The sequence below is a fragment of the Geotrypetes seraphini genome, chromosome 2 (assembly GCF_902459505.1).
Source record: "Geotrypetes seraphini chromosome 2, aGeoSer1.1, whole genome shotgun sequence".
Classification (NCBI taxonomy): Eukaryota; Metazoa; Chordata; class Amphibia; order Gymnophiona; family Dermophiidae; genus Geotrypetes; species Geotrypetes seraphini.
The window spans coordinates 299,501,133-299,518,136 of record NC_047085.1 but is presented as its reverse complement, the minus strand read 5'-3'; the positions used below and the strand labels follow the sequence as shown (position 1 = coordinate 299,518,136).

At 44.7% G+C, this 17,004-nt stretch overlaps 1 protein-coding gene across 1 annotated transcript in view; it reads right to left on the bottom strand.

Moving 5' to 3' along the window:
* CSF2RB (colony stimulating factor 2 receptor subunit beta) overlaps positions 1-17,004 on the bottom strand; it is a 75,258-nt gene that overhangs the window by 29,440 nt on the left and 28,814 nt on the right. Inside the window, exon 7 of the mRNA XM_033930026.1 lies at positions 16,354-16,549. Within this exon, the coding sequence (XP_033785917.1) occupies positions 16,354-16,549 (196 nt within the window). The remainder of the gene's footprint in view (positions 1-16,353; positions 16,550-17,004) is intronic.

Sequence of the window (17,004 nt, the reverse complement as noted above, 5' to 3'; positions counted from 1 at the left end):
CAACTATAGTCAATGGTCTATGTATGTATGTATATATTTTAACTGTGTTTGTTCTTTTTAACCCCGCACAGAATAATAGGATGTTGCGGGCTATAATTTTTAGAATAAATATACTATGGTAATAATGTTATGCCCAGTGTACCTGTCCTGTGGCAGTTCTGTTCAATAGAAATTATGCCTTATAGTCTGTGTACAGGGGCAACAAAATTTACCAGATCAAATGGCATAGTAAGGAGGGGTGGGGGGCAGACCACCCAGAGCACCATCTTGGTGGGGGTGCCGGCACCTCTCTGCTGCCCCATACCATGCTCGCGCCCTCCCTTCCCCCCACAACCATATCTCTATAAATCATCACAGCTAGAGCAACTTCTCAGGCCTGCCTTACATCTATAATCACTTCTGAGTTGCAGAGCCAGGAAGTGACATCAGAGGGAAAGCCAATGCCAGTGTGAACAGCAGGCTGGAGAAGCTGCTCATGCTGGCGAAGATTTAATGAGTGCCGTGGCGGGAGCGGACTGCTGGGCATGATGGACCACTGGTCTGACCCAGCAGCAACAATTCTTATGTTCTTATGAGGTACCTGGGAAGGGAGGGCGCGAGTGTGGTGTAGGGAAAGAACTGGGGTGCAGAAGGAGCAGGGGCAAAGAGGAAGGTGGGGGAGGGGGGGGGAGGGGGCACCACCACCCTGGGGACTTCTTACCCTCGCTATGCCATTGATAATATCCCAGGCCAAAAAGATTTTACTTTACACAAATTTTCACCAGGAAATGAAAACATGTCAACAAATATTATACATCAAGAAATTCCTTTATACTGGTGTCTCATTGGATATCATGATATAGAATTTGGAGATGCACAAGTTCTATGTTACAATAATAATAATAAACTTTATTCTTGTATACCGCCCACCCATGAGTTCCAGGCAGTTCACAATCAGTGAAGCATACATGTAAACAGGGTTGAAGCAATGAATCATGTTACAAACTTATCAAACCAATAAGTTTTCAACAACTTTCTGAAGGCGTAATATGATTACGTTTGTGGAATCAAGGAGCTTAAGCAGGAATTCATTTACCTAACTGGGAAGCAAAAGTCTTATCTAAAAATCTCTTGTACCGACAAGCTTTTACAGATGGATACATGAACATGCAGTCATTTTGAGTATTTTTATTCGACTTATATAATTTAAATTGGGAGGATAGGTATCGTGGAGCCAGACCAAAAAGGGCTTTAAAACAGATGCAGCCAAATTTGAACAGAATTTGCGCTTTGAAAGGCAACCAATGGAGTCGCTGATAGAAAGGACTCACATGGTCGTATTTTTTTAACCCGAAGATCAAGCACACTCGAATACAATTTAAGATTTTCTTATAAGATGCCAAGTAGATGATGTTGCAATAGTCAAGAGCAGATAGAATTAGAGACTGAACTATTAATCAGAAAAAAACAAAGTCAAAATATTTTTTAATAATTTGAAGTTTCCAGAGAATCATAAAACATTTTTTATCATTAGATCAGTATGATCTTCTAACGATAAGTAACGATCTAATGTCACCCCCAAGATCTTAAATGAGGTGACTATATCAAAATTCTGATTGTTAATTTGAAGTTTTTTATCTGTAATGTTATCTTAATAAGTATGTCGCAAAGATCATAAGAGCAAACATTTCAGCCAAGAAGAGATACCTTGGGATTAGTATTCAACCTGTGATGTTTGGCATTTTATAGAGTGATTATTGCAGTTAAAATAACACCAGATATTCTGTGCAGGTATATGGATACCAGCCAGCTCTGAATGTCCAGTTTCAGTGCTGATTAGTAAACCTATCCAGTTAGCGGTAATATTCAGATCACTAACTGGCACTGGATAAAATTAGTACAGCCTTTATGCTGTTCTAACTTTATCTGGATACCTATCTGAAAGTGATAGGAGGAAGTGTCAAAACGGCATTGTAGGGCTCAAGAGAGAACAGGACAAGTATGCAGAAACTGATAAGGATAAGGCTGAATTGCTTAACAATTATTTCTGTTCTGTGTTCACAGATGAAAGGCCAGAGGATGGACTGCAGGAAACAAACGAAAATGGGAATGGATGTGTCGCAGACCAGGATAGATTCTTAGAAGAATCTGTTTGTGAGGAGCTAGCTAAAGAAAAAATAGACAAAGTGATGGGGCCTGATGAGACTCATCTGGGGGAAATCAAGGAACAGAGAGGTTCTGATGGCTCCATTGTCTGGCGTGGCGTGGCGTAGAGTCTGGCGTGGTCCCAGAGGACTGTATTTTTTTTTTTTTCAAGGGTCCCACGACAACAAGAGGGCATCCGTTGAAAATCAGGGGTGGGAAACTACGAGGTGACACCAGGAAATTCTTTTTCACTGAAAGAGTGGTTGATCGCTGGAATAGTCTTCCACTACAGGTGATTGAGGCCAGCAGCGTGCCTGATTTTAAGGCCAAATGGGATCGGCACATGGGATCTCTTCACAGGGCAAAGGTAGGGGAGGGACATTAAGGTGGGCAGACTAGATGGGCCGTGGGCCCTTATCTGCCGTCTATTTCTATGTTTCTATGTTTCTAAGGATGAATGTAGTCCCTCTGCACAAGAGCAGAAGGAAGAGGTTGGGAATTACAGGCCTGTTAGTCTGACATTAGTAGAGAGTAAACTAATGGAAACACTTCTTCCCTGGAGGATTGTGAGATTTCTAAGAACATAAGAATTGCCATTGCTGGGTTAGCCCAGTGGTCCATCGTGCCCAGCAGTCTGCTCCCGCGGCAGCCCTTAGGTCAAAGACCAGTGCCTTAATTGAGTCTAGCCTTACCTACGTACATTCTGGTTCAGCAGGAACTTGTCTAACTTTGTCTAGAATAAAATGGACTACAGGTCTCGAGGCAGCATGGTTTTACAAGAGGCACATCTTATCAGACAAATGTGATTGATTTATTTGACTGGGTAACCAAACAGTTAGATATGAAAAGGGCACTAGATATGGTATTATTGGATTTTAGCAAAGCCTTTGACACATTTCAGGAGAGTCGGCTTTAAACAAACTGAGAGCTCTCGGTATGGGACCTAAAGTAACAGACTGGATTAAAAACTGGTTAAGTGGAATGAGATAAAGGGCAGTGATAAATGGAGTTTGCTCCATGGAAAAGGATGTTGTTAGTGGAGTGCCAGAGGGATCTGTTCTTGGAATGGCTCTTTTTAACATCTTTGTGAGTGATATTCCAGAAGGATTATCTGGTAAAGTCTGTTTTATGTGGATGATACAAACTCTGTAGTAGGGTAGACACCCCGGAGGTTATGGATAATATGAAATGGGATCCAGTGAAGCTTGAAGAATGGTCCAGTAATTGACAACTAAGATTTAATGCTAAAAAAATGCAGGGTCATGCACTTGGGCTGCAAAAATCCAATAGAATAGTATATTATAGGGGGTAAAGTATTTCTGTATACAAAAGAAGAGTGAGAGCTGAGAGTGATTGTGTCTGATAATCTGAAGTTGGCATAACAGGTAGAAGAAATGATGGTCAAAGCCAAAAAGCTGCTTGGGTGCATAGAGAGAGGAATGGCCAGTAGGAAAAAGGAGGTGATATTGTCATTGTATAAGTCTCTGGTGAGGCCTTATTTAGAATACTATGTACAATTCTGGAGACTACACCTTCAAAAAGATTTGAATAGGATGGAGGGCTACTACAAAAATGGCTTGTGGTCTTTGTCATAAAGCGTATAGGGACAGATTCAGAAACCTCAATATGTATTCTCTGGAAGACTAGCAGGAGAGAGGGATATGATAGAGATATTTAACTATATCCATGGCATTAATGTGCAGGAGGTGAGTATTTTTCAAATGAAGGAAAACTTCAGCATGAGAGGGTATAGGATGAAGTTAAGAGGTGATAGGCTTAGGAGTAATCTAAGAAAATACTTTTTTACAGAAAGGGTGGTAGATCTTAGAAATAGCCTCCATATAGAGTTGGTGGAGACATAAACTGTGTCTGGATTCAAGAAAATATAGGACAGGCACATGGGATGTCTTAGGGAGAGAAGATAGTGGATGCTGCAGATGGGCAGACTAGATGGGCCAGGGGCCTTTATCTGCTGTCATGTTTCTATGTTTCTAACTGGTCATTTCTAATCCAGACAGAAGCAGGTTGTTCCTGGGGCACATTTGAGGATGAGCTGTGAATTATTCAGGTGCTGACAATATTCTGTGATGGTGCTTGCATAGCTAAGTGGGCAGATAGGACTACATAAGAAGCAATTCTAACTTTGTCTACTTAGCTATGTGGGTACCAGCGCTAAGTATGAGCCAGCACCTGCATAACTTCCAGGTTTTGGCTTGTCACTCTCTATATGCCTGTCTCTCTCCTGGAACCCCCAATATGACCTGATCTCCCCTCCCCCCAACATGATTGGTCCCTCCTGCTATTCCCTCACCTCAACAATAGATGGCCCTTTGCAAGACATCCCACCCAACCCAAGTTCCAGTAGACTCCCATAGACTACCTTAACTTTGTTGGTGGTGCAGTGACTAAGTACGGCATGAGCAAACCTCACCTTCTTCTATTCCTGGTGTCTTCTGCATATGTAGCAGTATGAAAATAATATGCACTATATTTATGTGTGCATGTATTTCCCAGGGCTAATTATGAGCTATTCAGTTCATTATCAGTACTGCGGGTTATTTGCAACCTTAGCTGTTTGCCAGTGGCATACCTAGCCTATGTGACACCCAGGGCCCATCATTTTTTGACACCCCCCCCCACCATCTGTACGAGAAACATGATTTTTAGTAACAAGCCACATGTCACACATGAGTACCTAGGAAAAGGCAGCATCTTACATACTGCGTGAGCAGTACAACATCAATACACCCATTGTAAAACTAAACAAGCCAGACTAGTAAAGATCAGTCTTGCACAGTCAATCCTAACAGAAAACAGTGTCTTTCGAACACATAGAACACAGAAAACACCTTCGCCTAGTATGGAATATGTCATCACAAACTAACCCCTCCCCCTTTTACAAAACTGTAGTGTGGTTTTTAGCCATGGTGGTAACAGCTCAGACTCATAGAATTCTGGGCATCAAAGTTCTTACCACCACGGCCGGCGCTAAAAAACGCTCTTCAAGGACAATAGTGTTCTTTGTGCCACCTGGAAAACATTAAAATTTATTAACAATTTAACATCTATACCAGTACAACAATCCACGTGTCAATCCTTATGGTTGAACTCCAAGATTCAAGTAGGCGAGTCTAAGATCCTCTGGAAGCACTGGCTGCAGGCAGGTATACATACTTTAGATGTGTTATCAAATGGGAAAATGCTTGATTTGTCACAACTGCAACAATCATTTGGCATTGCAAAGTCTCAAGCATATAAGTGGTTGCAGTTGAAGCAGGCCATTCAGAAGGGGTTCCCTGATTGGCAGAATTTAAATAATCAGTATAGCTTGCCAGGCCTATGCTTCCAGGCAGATTTGCAAGGTTTATCAAGCCGCCAAGTGGTATAAATTAATATCAGAATACTTGAATAAAAAACCAAAAACAAGCCTAAGGGACATTTGGAGCATTGAGAGAAAGCAATCTATTTCTGTTATTCATTTTGCCACGGATTTAGACTTGGAGGATAAGATCTATGAGACAAACTTGATTTTTTCTGTTCTATAGGATTTTTTGGACCCCTGTTTGTTTGCAAAAATTAGATAGTTCAAAATCTAATAGATGCTGGCACTGTCATCTGGAAATAGGGACACTGGATCATCTGTTGTTCTATGTCCCTTGATACTCAATTTTTGGAAGTCTATATGGGGTAAAATCAATATGACATTGGAAGCTTCAATTCCACTGTCATATGACATAGTATTATTCGAAACTCTGTTAAAACATAAGAGTCCAATTAATGCAAATAAGAATAGATTACTTTTGATTATGACAGAAGTGGCTATGCAGCTAATTACAAAAAACTGGAAAAATTAGAATAGACTAAATTATATAAGAACATAAGAACATAAGAAGTTGTCTCCGCTGAGGCAGACCATAGGTCCATCCTGCTCAGCGGTCCGCTCCCGCGGCGGCCCATCAGTCCCATTGACTGAGCAATGGTCTATACCTATCTATACCCCCCAATCCCTTTTTCTTCTAGGAATCTATCCAAACCTTCTTTGAAACCATTTAGTGTTTTCTTGTCTACAACAGCCTCTGGGAGCGCGTTCCATGTATCTACCACCCTCTGAGTGAAAAAGTACTTCCTAGCGTTTGTTCTAAACCTGTCCCCTTTCAATTTCCCCCAATGCCCCCTTGTGCTTGTGGTGCCCCTTAATTTGAAAAATCTGTCCCTGTCTACTTTTTCTATGCCCTTCAGGATCTTGAAGGTTTCTATCATGTCTCCTCTAAGTCTTCGCTTCTCCAGGGAGAAAAGTCCCAACTGCTTCAATCTGTCGGTATATGGGAGATTTTCCATTCCCCTTATCAGTTTGGTTGCTCTTCTTTGTACTCCCTCAAGTACCGCCATGTCTTTCTTGAGGTACGGCAACCAGTACTGGACACAGTACTCCAGATGCGGCCGTACCATTGCACGATACAGCGGCATGATAACTTCCTTCGTCCTGGTTGTAATACCCTTCTTAATGATACCCAGCATTCTGTTTGCTTTCCTAGAGGCTGTGGCGCATTGCGCCGATGCCTTCAGTGTTGCGTCTACCATCACTCCCAGGTCTCTCTCCAGGTTACTAACCCCTAGTGGTGTTCCCCCCATTTTGTATGTGAACATCGGGTTCTTTCTCCCCACGTGCATGACCTTGCATTTCCCCACGTTGAAGCTCATCTGCCATTTTTCGGCCCACTTTTCCAGCTGCGTTAGATCCTTTTGGAGATCCTCGCAGTCTTCCTTGGTTTGAGCCCTGCTGTATAGTTTGGTGTCATCTGCAAATTTAATGACTTCACACTTAGTTCCCGCCTCTAGGTCATTTATGTAGATATTGAACAAGAGCGGTCCCAGCACCGACCCCTGCGGAACTCCGCTCGTGACCCCTTTCCAGTCTGAGTAGTGGCCCTTTACGCCAACCCTCTGCTTCCTGTTTGACAGCCAGTTTTTGATCCATCGGTGGACCTCCCCTTGTACCCCGTGGTTCCATATCTTTTTAAGCAGTCTCTCGTGTGGCACCTTGTCGAAGGCTTTTTGGAAGTCAAGGTAAATGATGTCTATAGATTCCCCTTTATCCACCTGGCTGTTCACGCCCTCAAAGAAGTACAATAAGTTTGTGAGGCATGACCTACCCTTACAGAAGCCATGTTGACTTGGTTTTAGCTGCCCATTTTTTTCGATGTGCTCACAGATGCCGTCTTTAATCAGTGCCTCCATCATCTTTCCCGGGACTGAGGTCAGGCTCACCGGCCTGTAGTTTCCCGGGTCCCCCCTTGCGCCCTTTTTGAAGATGGGCGTGACATTTGCTATTTTCCAATCCTCCGGGATCTCTCCGGTTTTTAAAGATAGGTTGCATATCTGTCGAAGTGGCTCCGCTATTACATCTTTTAGTTCCCTGAGTACCCTTGGGTGAATGCCATCCGGACCCGGCGATTTGTCGCTCTTTAGTCTGTCAATCTGCTTGAGTACATCCTCTTGGCTTACCTCTAAATTGACCAGCTTATCCTCTTGGTCTCCTATTACGATCTCCTCGGGTTCTGGAATGTTGGTTATATTCTCCATCGTGAAGACTGACGTGAAGAACTCATTTAACCTGTCAGCTATCTCTTTCTCTTCTTTTACAACTCCCTTTCGGTCTCCATCGTCCAATGGTCCCATTTCTTCTCTCGCCGGTTGCTTCCCCTTCACGTATCTGAAGAACGACTTGAAGTTTGTTGCTTCCTTTGCCAGTCTCTCTTCGTATTCTCTTTTTGCTTTTCTAATCACTCGGTGACACTCTTTCTGGTGTTCTTTGTGCCTTTTTTGGTTCTCCTCTGTTTGATCTTTTTTCCATTTTCTGAACGATGCTTTCTTGTCGCTTATCGCCTTCTTCACTGCACTTGTTATCCACACTGGGTTTTTTGTTCTATTTTTTGTGCACCCTTTTCTGAACTTGGGGATGCATATGCTTTGTGCTTCGTGCACAGTCTCCTTGAGTAAGGTCCAGGCTTTTTCTACGGATTCCGTCTTCCCTATGTTGCCTTTGAGCTTCTTTCCCACCATTTTTCTCATGGCATCATAATTTCCTTTTTTGAAGTTGAGTGCCGTCGTTGTGGTTCTTTTCCCCTTTGATGATCCAATTTCAAGCTTGCACTGGATCATGTTGTGATCGCTGTTACCTAGTGGGGGTAATACCGCCACCTCCTTTGCTGGCCCCCCTAGTCCGTTAAAGATTAGGTCAAGAGTGGCATCGCCCCGTGTTGGTTCCGTGACCAGCTGCTCCATGAAACAGTCCCTCGTGACTTCTATGAATTTTGTCTCTCTTGCGCAGTTTGAGTGCCCAATACTCCAGTCTATCCCAGGATGGTTGAAGTCCCCCATCACCACCACATTTCCGCTTCTGCATACCTGTTTCAGTTCAGCCTCCATCTCCTGGTCGATTTCTTCCGGTTGTCCAGGTGGGCGGTAGTACAGACCCAGTTTAATGTCTGCTCCTGCTCCTCCCTGTAGCTTAACCCATAGTGATTCCAGGCCATCCGCCCGTACTGTTGTTTCCGTCCTGGCTGATGGTATGGAGTCTTTTATGTACAGCGCTATTCCTCCACCCTTTTTATGTGTCCTGTCTCTCCTGTATAGTTTGTACCCTGGTATGGCCACATCCCATTGATTGTCCTCGGTCCACCACGTTTCTGTGACTCCAATTATGTCTAGGTCCTTATTGCTGGCTGTGATTTCCAGTTCTCCCATTTTGGCCCTCAGGCTCCTAGCATTTGTGTATAGGCAGTTTAAGACCCAGTTTTTTGTCCTCTCTCTTTGTTTCCCTTGTGCTTTGGTATTCCTGCAGTTTCCCTCATGGTTTGCCAGCCCCTGAGCTTCGTCCTCCTCCTGTTGTGTGTGTGTGACGTCCTCTGCCTGTTTCCCCTGCGCCTCCTGCTCTCCTAATTCCCACTCAGTCCTGGGCTCTTTTTCACAATGACTTTGCCCCTCTGTTTCCTGTTGTTCTGTATTGGTCCCGCTTACCTGGTCCATTTGTGCCCTCGATCCCTGCAATGCGTCTTTAGGTCCTTTTTCAACCCATACACCCTCAGACCCGAGTCCTCTTTTACAATGTCCCAGTTCAGTATCTTTGTCAGGTACTGATGTCCGATGTGTCGAGGTCAGGTCGACTATCGGCTTTCCCCTTCTTCTCAGTTTAAAGCCAAGTCTATGACGTTCTGGATGTTGCGTGCCAGCATCCTCGTCCCAGCTGTGCTAAGGTGCAGTCCATCTCTTCTGTAGAGCTTGTTCTTCCCCAAGAAGGTAGTCCAGTTCTTAACAAAGTGGAAGCCCTCCTCCTCACACCATCTCCTCAGCCAAAAGTTAATTGATTGTAGTTCGCTCTGTCTCTTTGTGTCCGCTCTCGGTACTGGCAAGATCTCTGAGAAGGCTATCTTCCTTGTCCTTAGTCTCAGTTTCCTCCCCAGGGTCCTGAACTGGTCTGTTAGTGTAGTCCTGTTGAAGTTTCTCCTGCTGATATCGTTGGTTCCGATGTGGATCACTACTGCTGTCTCCTCCGTCTCGGCTCCCTCCAGGATCCTCTCGATATTGTTGATGATGTCTTTTGTTCTTGCCCCCGGGAGACATGTTACCAGTCTGTCCTCTCTCCCTCCGGCTATGTGACTGTCTACTCCTCTCAGGATTGAGTCCCCGACCACAATAGCCGATCTCCCCTTCTTCAATTGTCTCTCTGGTCTCAGATCTGTGTCATATGTGTAGTCCGTTTGTCCGTTCTCTGGGCTCTGCTGTGTCTCCGCCCCTGGTCTCAGGTCTGTGTCATCTGCGCAGTTCGCTAGTCCTTTCTCCTGGCTCTGATGGATCTCCTCCCCCTCTGCCTGCCCAGGTCCTCCGCAAGGTCCTAGTTCCATGGTGTCTGGTGATTCCTGTCGTCCAACTGTCGGTTCCCTCCTGGTGTGTTGGTGGTCCTGTGCCTCTACCATCTTGCAGGCCTCATCAATGAATTTCTCGAGCTCCCTAACTTGTTCTGCGATGTGGCTTTCTCTGGCGGTGTCCACGGTTGTCCAACACTGTTCTTCCAGGGTGCACAGTCCCTCCAGTTCTTGTACTCGAACCTGCAGTCTCCCGACCTCCTTCTTCAGGCTATCCAGTTCCTGACATCGATTGCAAATGTATACCTGCCTCCCGGAGGGGAGGTAGTCATACATATGGCACTCGATGCAGAAAACTGGGTAGCTCCCCTGGGTTCCTGTAGCCTCCATTCCTGTAGCCTCCGTGATTTGGGAGCGGTGCCTGACGTGCAGTTATCTGAAAAAGTAGAGAGAGAGAAAGTGATAAGAGGAGAATAGAATTTTTTATTTTTATTTTTATTTTTTTTTCTTTTAAGGTTAGAAGTTATTGAGGTTAAAAGTTAGAAGTTGGATTTAGATTTGCTGCTGGGCTGCCTGGGCTCCTTCACAGGCTTCCTTCGCAAAGGCGCTCTCGCTAAGGCGAGCGCCTTTACCGCTCGCCTTCGCCGCGCGCCGAACGGCTGGGCGCCGTTGGCTCCCTTCTACTTAAAGGGGAGCCCGGGCGCCGATGCGACCTATGACGCGACGGGGGGGCGGAGCTAACTCTCGCCGCGACCCCGGGTCTTTCTGCCTGCTTCCTGCCCTCGCTGTCTCTCCTGCTATCTCCGGCCCCTGCCCTGCAACAGCCGAACCTGCTGAAAAAAGAAAAAAGAAACGCAAGGCAAAAACCGCTGAGGTCTGCCTCGTGCCCTGGCTTCCCTTCTACTTAAAGGGGAGCCCGGGCGCCGATGCGACCTATGACGCGACGGGGGGGGCGGAGCTAACTCTCGCCGCGACCCCGGGTCTTTCTGCCTGCTTCCTGCCCTCGCTGTCTCTCCTGCTATCTCCGGCCCCTGCCCTGCAACAGCCGAACCTGCTGAAAAAAGAAAAAAGAAACGCAAGGCAAAAACCGCTGAGGTCTGCCTCGTGCCCTGGCTTCCCTTCTACTTAAAGGGGAGCCCGGGCGCCGATGCGACCTATGACGCGACGGGGGGGGCGGAGCTAACTCTCGCCGCGACCCCGGGTCTTTCTGCCTGCTTCCTGCCCTCGCTGTCTCTCCTGCTATCTCCGGCCCCTGCCCTGCAACAGCCGAACCTGCTGAAAAAAGAAAAAAGAAACGCAAGGCAAAAACCGCTGAGGTCTGCCTCGTGCCCTGGCTTCCCTTCTACTTTTGGTGGGAAACCTTATGCCAAGTTTATAAATATCAGCGTATGCACTCGGAACAATTGGGCCACTATAACAAAATTAAAGAGATTTGGGGTGCATTAGCAAAGTTTGTAAAGAATTGATCTCTAGTATAAGGCTCTGATTTCTGAGTGAATTTTACACATCCAGGGAGGGTGGGGGGCGGAGGGGGGTGATATGTAATTATATTATTATTTGGTAGATATAAGTGCTGATTATTGTATCATTTGTTCATATATTCTATTGCACTTTATATTTGTTTTTGAAACTAATAAAGATTTACAAATTTAAAAAAAATGCTCTACAGTTTTGCAAAAGGGGGGATAAAATAGAAATACGTAGACAAAGGTTAAATTGAACCACCAAAAAGCTGGACTCTGTAACACCACAGAAACAACGAAGCATCTCTCCTAAAGCAAAAAAATAAATAAATATAATTTTTTTTTCTGCCTTGTCTTCTCTGGTTTCTGCTTTCCTCATCTTCTTGTCACTCTCTTCCTTTCATCCACTGTCTACCCTCTCTCTGCCCTTTCTATATGGCATCTTCTCTCCTTCTATTCCCCTTCCAGAAACTTTATGCCTCCTCCTTCTATTTCTCCCTTCACTCCCATTGGTCTGGCATCCATCTTCTTCCCTTCCCTCCTCCAATGGTCTGGCATCTCTCCTCTCCTCTTCTTCCCTTACCTATCCCATACCCCCATGGTCTGGCATTTCACTCTCTCCTCTCCCTTCCCCCCCACTTCCATCAGCATCTGCCCCCTTTCTTTCCCTCCAACCCAATTCCCTTCAGTATCCTTTCCCCGCACACCAATTCCATCAGCATCTGCCCCCTTTCTCTCCTTCCACCACCCTTCCATACCACCCTTTCTCTCCCTCCACTACCCTTCTATGTTCCTCTCTCCCTCCAAACCAGCAAGGTCCTGCGATGACTGTTTCTGCTGCCTCTGCTCCAGAAGAGGTAAGTGACGGCAGACGCAGGGAGATGTGACAAGGTCCCGCGATGACTGCGGCTGCCAGCCCACCCCCTCCGATGTCACCTACATCTTTCAGAGCAGAGGCGGCAGATGTAGTCTCTCAGGACCTTCCTGCACTTCAGCGCGGCTGCTGACTCTGCTTTGGAATAAGTATGGCAGCCATGCTGAGGTACAGGTCCCGTTGAAGAGCAGCGCGGGAGGTTCTGGATACGGCCGGCTGTGTACCCCCCTAGGGCTTGGTACGCCACTGAGCTGTGCTATGACTGTTTGTTTCTGTTTTGAGCTTTCTGCACCTGCTTGAGCTAGGGAACTTCAAAGGGAATTTTTACAGTTTCAGACCTGCTGGCTCTAGTAAACTCTCAGAGGCCCATGACAGGGGAGTCTGGTAGTTTCTAGAACCAGATCCTAATAGAAGTCAAGATAGGGTTACCAGATTTCTTCTTTAAAAATAGAGGACACATGGCCTCGCCCCATTCCGCCCCCACATGAACCTCATGTCTTCTTCCCCGAACTCGGGGCCATGTCTGAAGGGCATCTGCACATGCGTAGAGGTTGACATGATGATATCACGTGCATGCGCGTATGCTTATGACATCATCATGGTGACATCTGCACATGTGCAGAGGCCCTCCACACATGTCCCTAAGTTTGAGGGTCTTCCAAAACCCAGACAAACTGCCAGGTTTTCAAAAGCCCTCCTCTAAAAAGAGGACATATCTGGGTTTTCCCAGACATAACCCTAAGTCAAGGTAGCACTTGAATTTTCTGAAAGGGTGGGCTATGGCAGTAGTTATACTGCCAAAGAAGATTTAAGCTGTGCTCTTGGTGCCAAACTTGACTTTTAGGTCTCTCCTGCTATCTGACCATCTAATCTGAAGAAGAGCCCCTTCATTTTGCCTATTGCCTGAAGCTGAATATCTGAAAGAAGAATTATAGATTCAAGCATGTCTATATGACCCAGGTTAGACATTATAGGCACTTGCAACAACAGCAAGGAATCATAGACTGGGGCAATTATCAGGTCCAAAACCTGGTGGTGGCTTGCTATAGTGGGAAAGTTTAAGGAACCCTTCTCACCCCATGGAGTCTCATTTGAAAAGTTTAAGGAGAGTCTCATGATTTGTGCAGTACTACCCAGGTAGCCCATATTCCATTCCAATGGGAATCAATATCTGAGGCTGAAGGGAGATGATATACCATATATACTTGAATATATGCTGACCTGATTTTAAGCTGAGGTAGACCTTTTCCCCCAAAAAAGGAGGAAAAAGGGTTGACAAATATAAGTGTGTGTGTGGGGGGGTCAATATTCAGAAGGGGGTCAATAATTGGCTCTACATCCAGCCCCCTCCCTCCCCTGCCCTGTCAGGCTCTACACCCAGCCCCCCTTCCTTCCTGCCCTGCCAGGCTCTGCACCCTGTCCCCCTCCCTCTCTAAGTTGTACCCACTCCCTCCCTCCCAATGCCTTGCAGACCTCCACCGGGCCTGCCATAAGACCTGGTGGTCCAGAACAGGGGATATTCCTCCCGCCTCCTGTCCCGGCCAACTCCCCATGTACTTTTTGAATTCCCTGGTGGTCTCGCGGTGGGCCAGGATAGAAGGGATCTCTCCTGCCTCCTGTCCCAGCCGACCATGACAATTTTTACGTCCCTCCCGCCTCCCCTGCATACCTTTCAATTCCCTAGTGGTCCAGTGGTGAACCAAGCAGGAGCAATCTTCCCTTGCTCCTGCTGGGCAAACAGCTGCTAGCTGAATGACTGCTGAAAGTTTTTGCGAGTCCTGTCTAGCCCACGCATCTTTTCTTCAGCTTACCAGCAGCTGTTCCTACACACTGTTGGTGGCTGACCCAGAACCATACCTCTGATGCAAAACACAATCCAGGTAGAGTCTAGGCAACTGCCTAGCACCTCACTCTAGTAGTAGTCTAGCATTACTACTGCTAGTGGGCTCTGTTCCTTCCCAGGTAGGTATAGGAGGGGTTGGGTGTGGAAAGGTTCATCTTTGGGGGATTCCTGGGGTGGGGGGTGTTGGCTGGTAATTGTTGGTGGAGGAGATGAGGTGGGTGAGAGTGGGTTGTTTCCTACATCACTGGCCACTTTAAGAGGTTCCTTGGGAGCATCAGGCTGTATGTAGCAGCCCAATGCTTATGGAAAGGAAAGATAATATCAGTTCAAAGTTAGTATTATTTTTCTACGAATTATTTTTCTATGGCCTTTAAAGATCTGCTGTCATTTTCTCTGTTTCTATGAAGTCAAATGCAAGCTGCTTTATTCATTTTGTATAATCATTAGTTACTTTGCATGCTCGGCATCTCAATATGTGCTTGTGCTACAAAATATGCAGTAAGGGAACACAAAGCAAATGCAAACATATGTTCATGACCACTTGGTGATTTTCCACTTTTTTGTTCCATCAGAAAAATATGGAATTAAAAAAGTGCAAAATCGCTGGACTAAATGTATAGCACGGAATGGAGACTGCCCCAACTGAGAACTTTTCAGTGGCCCCTTGTAAAGACCTGGCTAGTCTAATGTTTGAAGCTACTGAAAAAAAAACCCCAGAAGAGCTGAGATAAACCTAAAGTGTTTCTTTAAAAAAAAATAAAAAATTATTTATTCATTTTTATAACTTACATCAAGTGCATCAAAAAGTAACGCCATTTTAACTTAAATACATCACTTGAAATTCTACAATTCTTCATATTAAATATAATTTATCCCTTTCCCTCCAAACCCTTCAATATCTCATAACACATATACCATATAATAAAGACTTTCCTTCCATTCAAAGCAAATAATGAAAATTCAAAAAATTACCCCCTCCCCATTATTTCATTTGTACTAACCAGGGAAATGATACTTATTCATTGCAATAATTTGTTAATGGCCCCCACACATCTTGAAATTTATTAAAATTCCCTTTTTGAATAGCTAATGTTCTTTCCATTTTATAAATATGACACACTGAATTCCACCAAAAACTGTAGTTTAATCTATTCCAATTTTTCCAATTGCATGTTATGTGTTGTATGGCGACCCCTGTTAAAATAAATAAGAGTTTATTATTTTTGGAAGATATTTGGCTCTTAGCCCTTATAAACATGCCAAATAATACTGTATCATATGATACCTACAGTGTTTCAATGACTATTTTTATTTCAGTTCAGTTGGGCTTCGTGCTTTGAAGAAATCACAGCAATGCATTGCTGGCTCAAGAGTCCAAAGAAGTATGTCTATCATCAGCTGATGAATATATAACTTCATTAATTATAGATTTTAGGAACTTATATAGATGGTATCAGACCATAAATGTGACTGAATGTTTTGACTCTGTCAGTGTGAGAAGGAGCTAGGTTTCAAATAGGGAGAGGGTATGCCAGAAAAATATCCAGTTAGCAAGCAGTACTGAGCTTCTATCCAGATAGTATATACATTAATTTTAGGCCTGCTGAATAAAAGACTTAAGTAAATGGATACTATCCATATGTTCAGCACCACTACTTATATGGTAGTTGGTGCTAGTTCTTAAACTGATGCCATATTTGTGCTGCCCTTTGTGACTCTGTGCAGCACTGTGTGCATCTGTTAGTGCTATAGAAATAATTAATAGTAGTAGTAGTTTTTATTCATCGACTGGTCTAGACAGTGAACTTTGTAGTGTGTCTGAGGTGAAAACAAACTGACATGGCTGGAGAAAGAAGACAGAAGGCAGGACCTTGAAAATGATCTCTCCCTCCATTCATGTGCCCTAAGAGAGGAGCCTAGAGTTTTGACCTGTCTAGGGTTACCATATGGCTCCAGAAAAAGGAGGACGGACTGAGACATCCAGGTTTCACTTCCATTGCTTTCATGCCTCAATTTGTCCTCCTTTTTCTGGAGCCATCTGGTAACCCTAGCCCCCTGTCTTACATTGCATATCTGGTTTGCAACCTCCCAGCCCTGAGGCTGTTACATAATTTGTTTGTATCCTCTGAATGGTGAGGTGGTGAAGGTTGGAGGAAGTTGAGAATGGGGATCATAGTGTTTTACCTTTATCAGTCTCCCACTGATATTCCTCACTCCACTTGCTCCATGGCCCATTATAACAGTTGTTAGGATTATCTGTCATTGTGTGTGCCCGCACCTTGGCAACATACTGAGTCACTGGATCCAGCTGTGAATTCACGTTAAGAAACACTTCTTTTGGGCCTTTGGTGATATTAATCCATTGGCAGGCAGGAGAGAGCTGAAAGGCGAAGTAGGATGAGAAAAGGATGGGGATGGAGGGGTAAGTTTGCAAGTGAAAGAAAAAAGGAAGGAGGTGAGTCAGATGAGGGAGAAAAATAAAGTACAATTGAAAGGCGTGAGGGATGGAGGAACAGAGAGAAAGTGAAGGTCAAGATGCAGAAAGACAGAAATAAAACAGGCAGTTAATTCCAGTACAATATAAACTTGATTCAAAAAGAGCTGATTACAAGAAAACACTAACTCAAATAACATCCCAGTATACAACAAAGCTACTACAAAACTAAAGATTAATATTATTCACATGCAGTATCATGTCTAATACATAAGGTTTTATAGGGTATTGCTCCAAAACAATTAACATATCTTCTATGTATTCCAGCCAATTTCCAACCCCCCTCCCCCTCCCCATTTTATGAAGCTGTGTTAGCATTTTTTTAATTTTTTTTTTTTTCT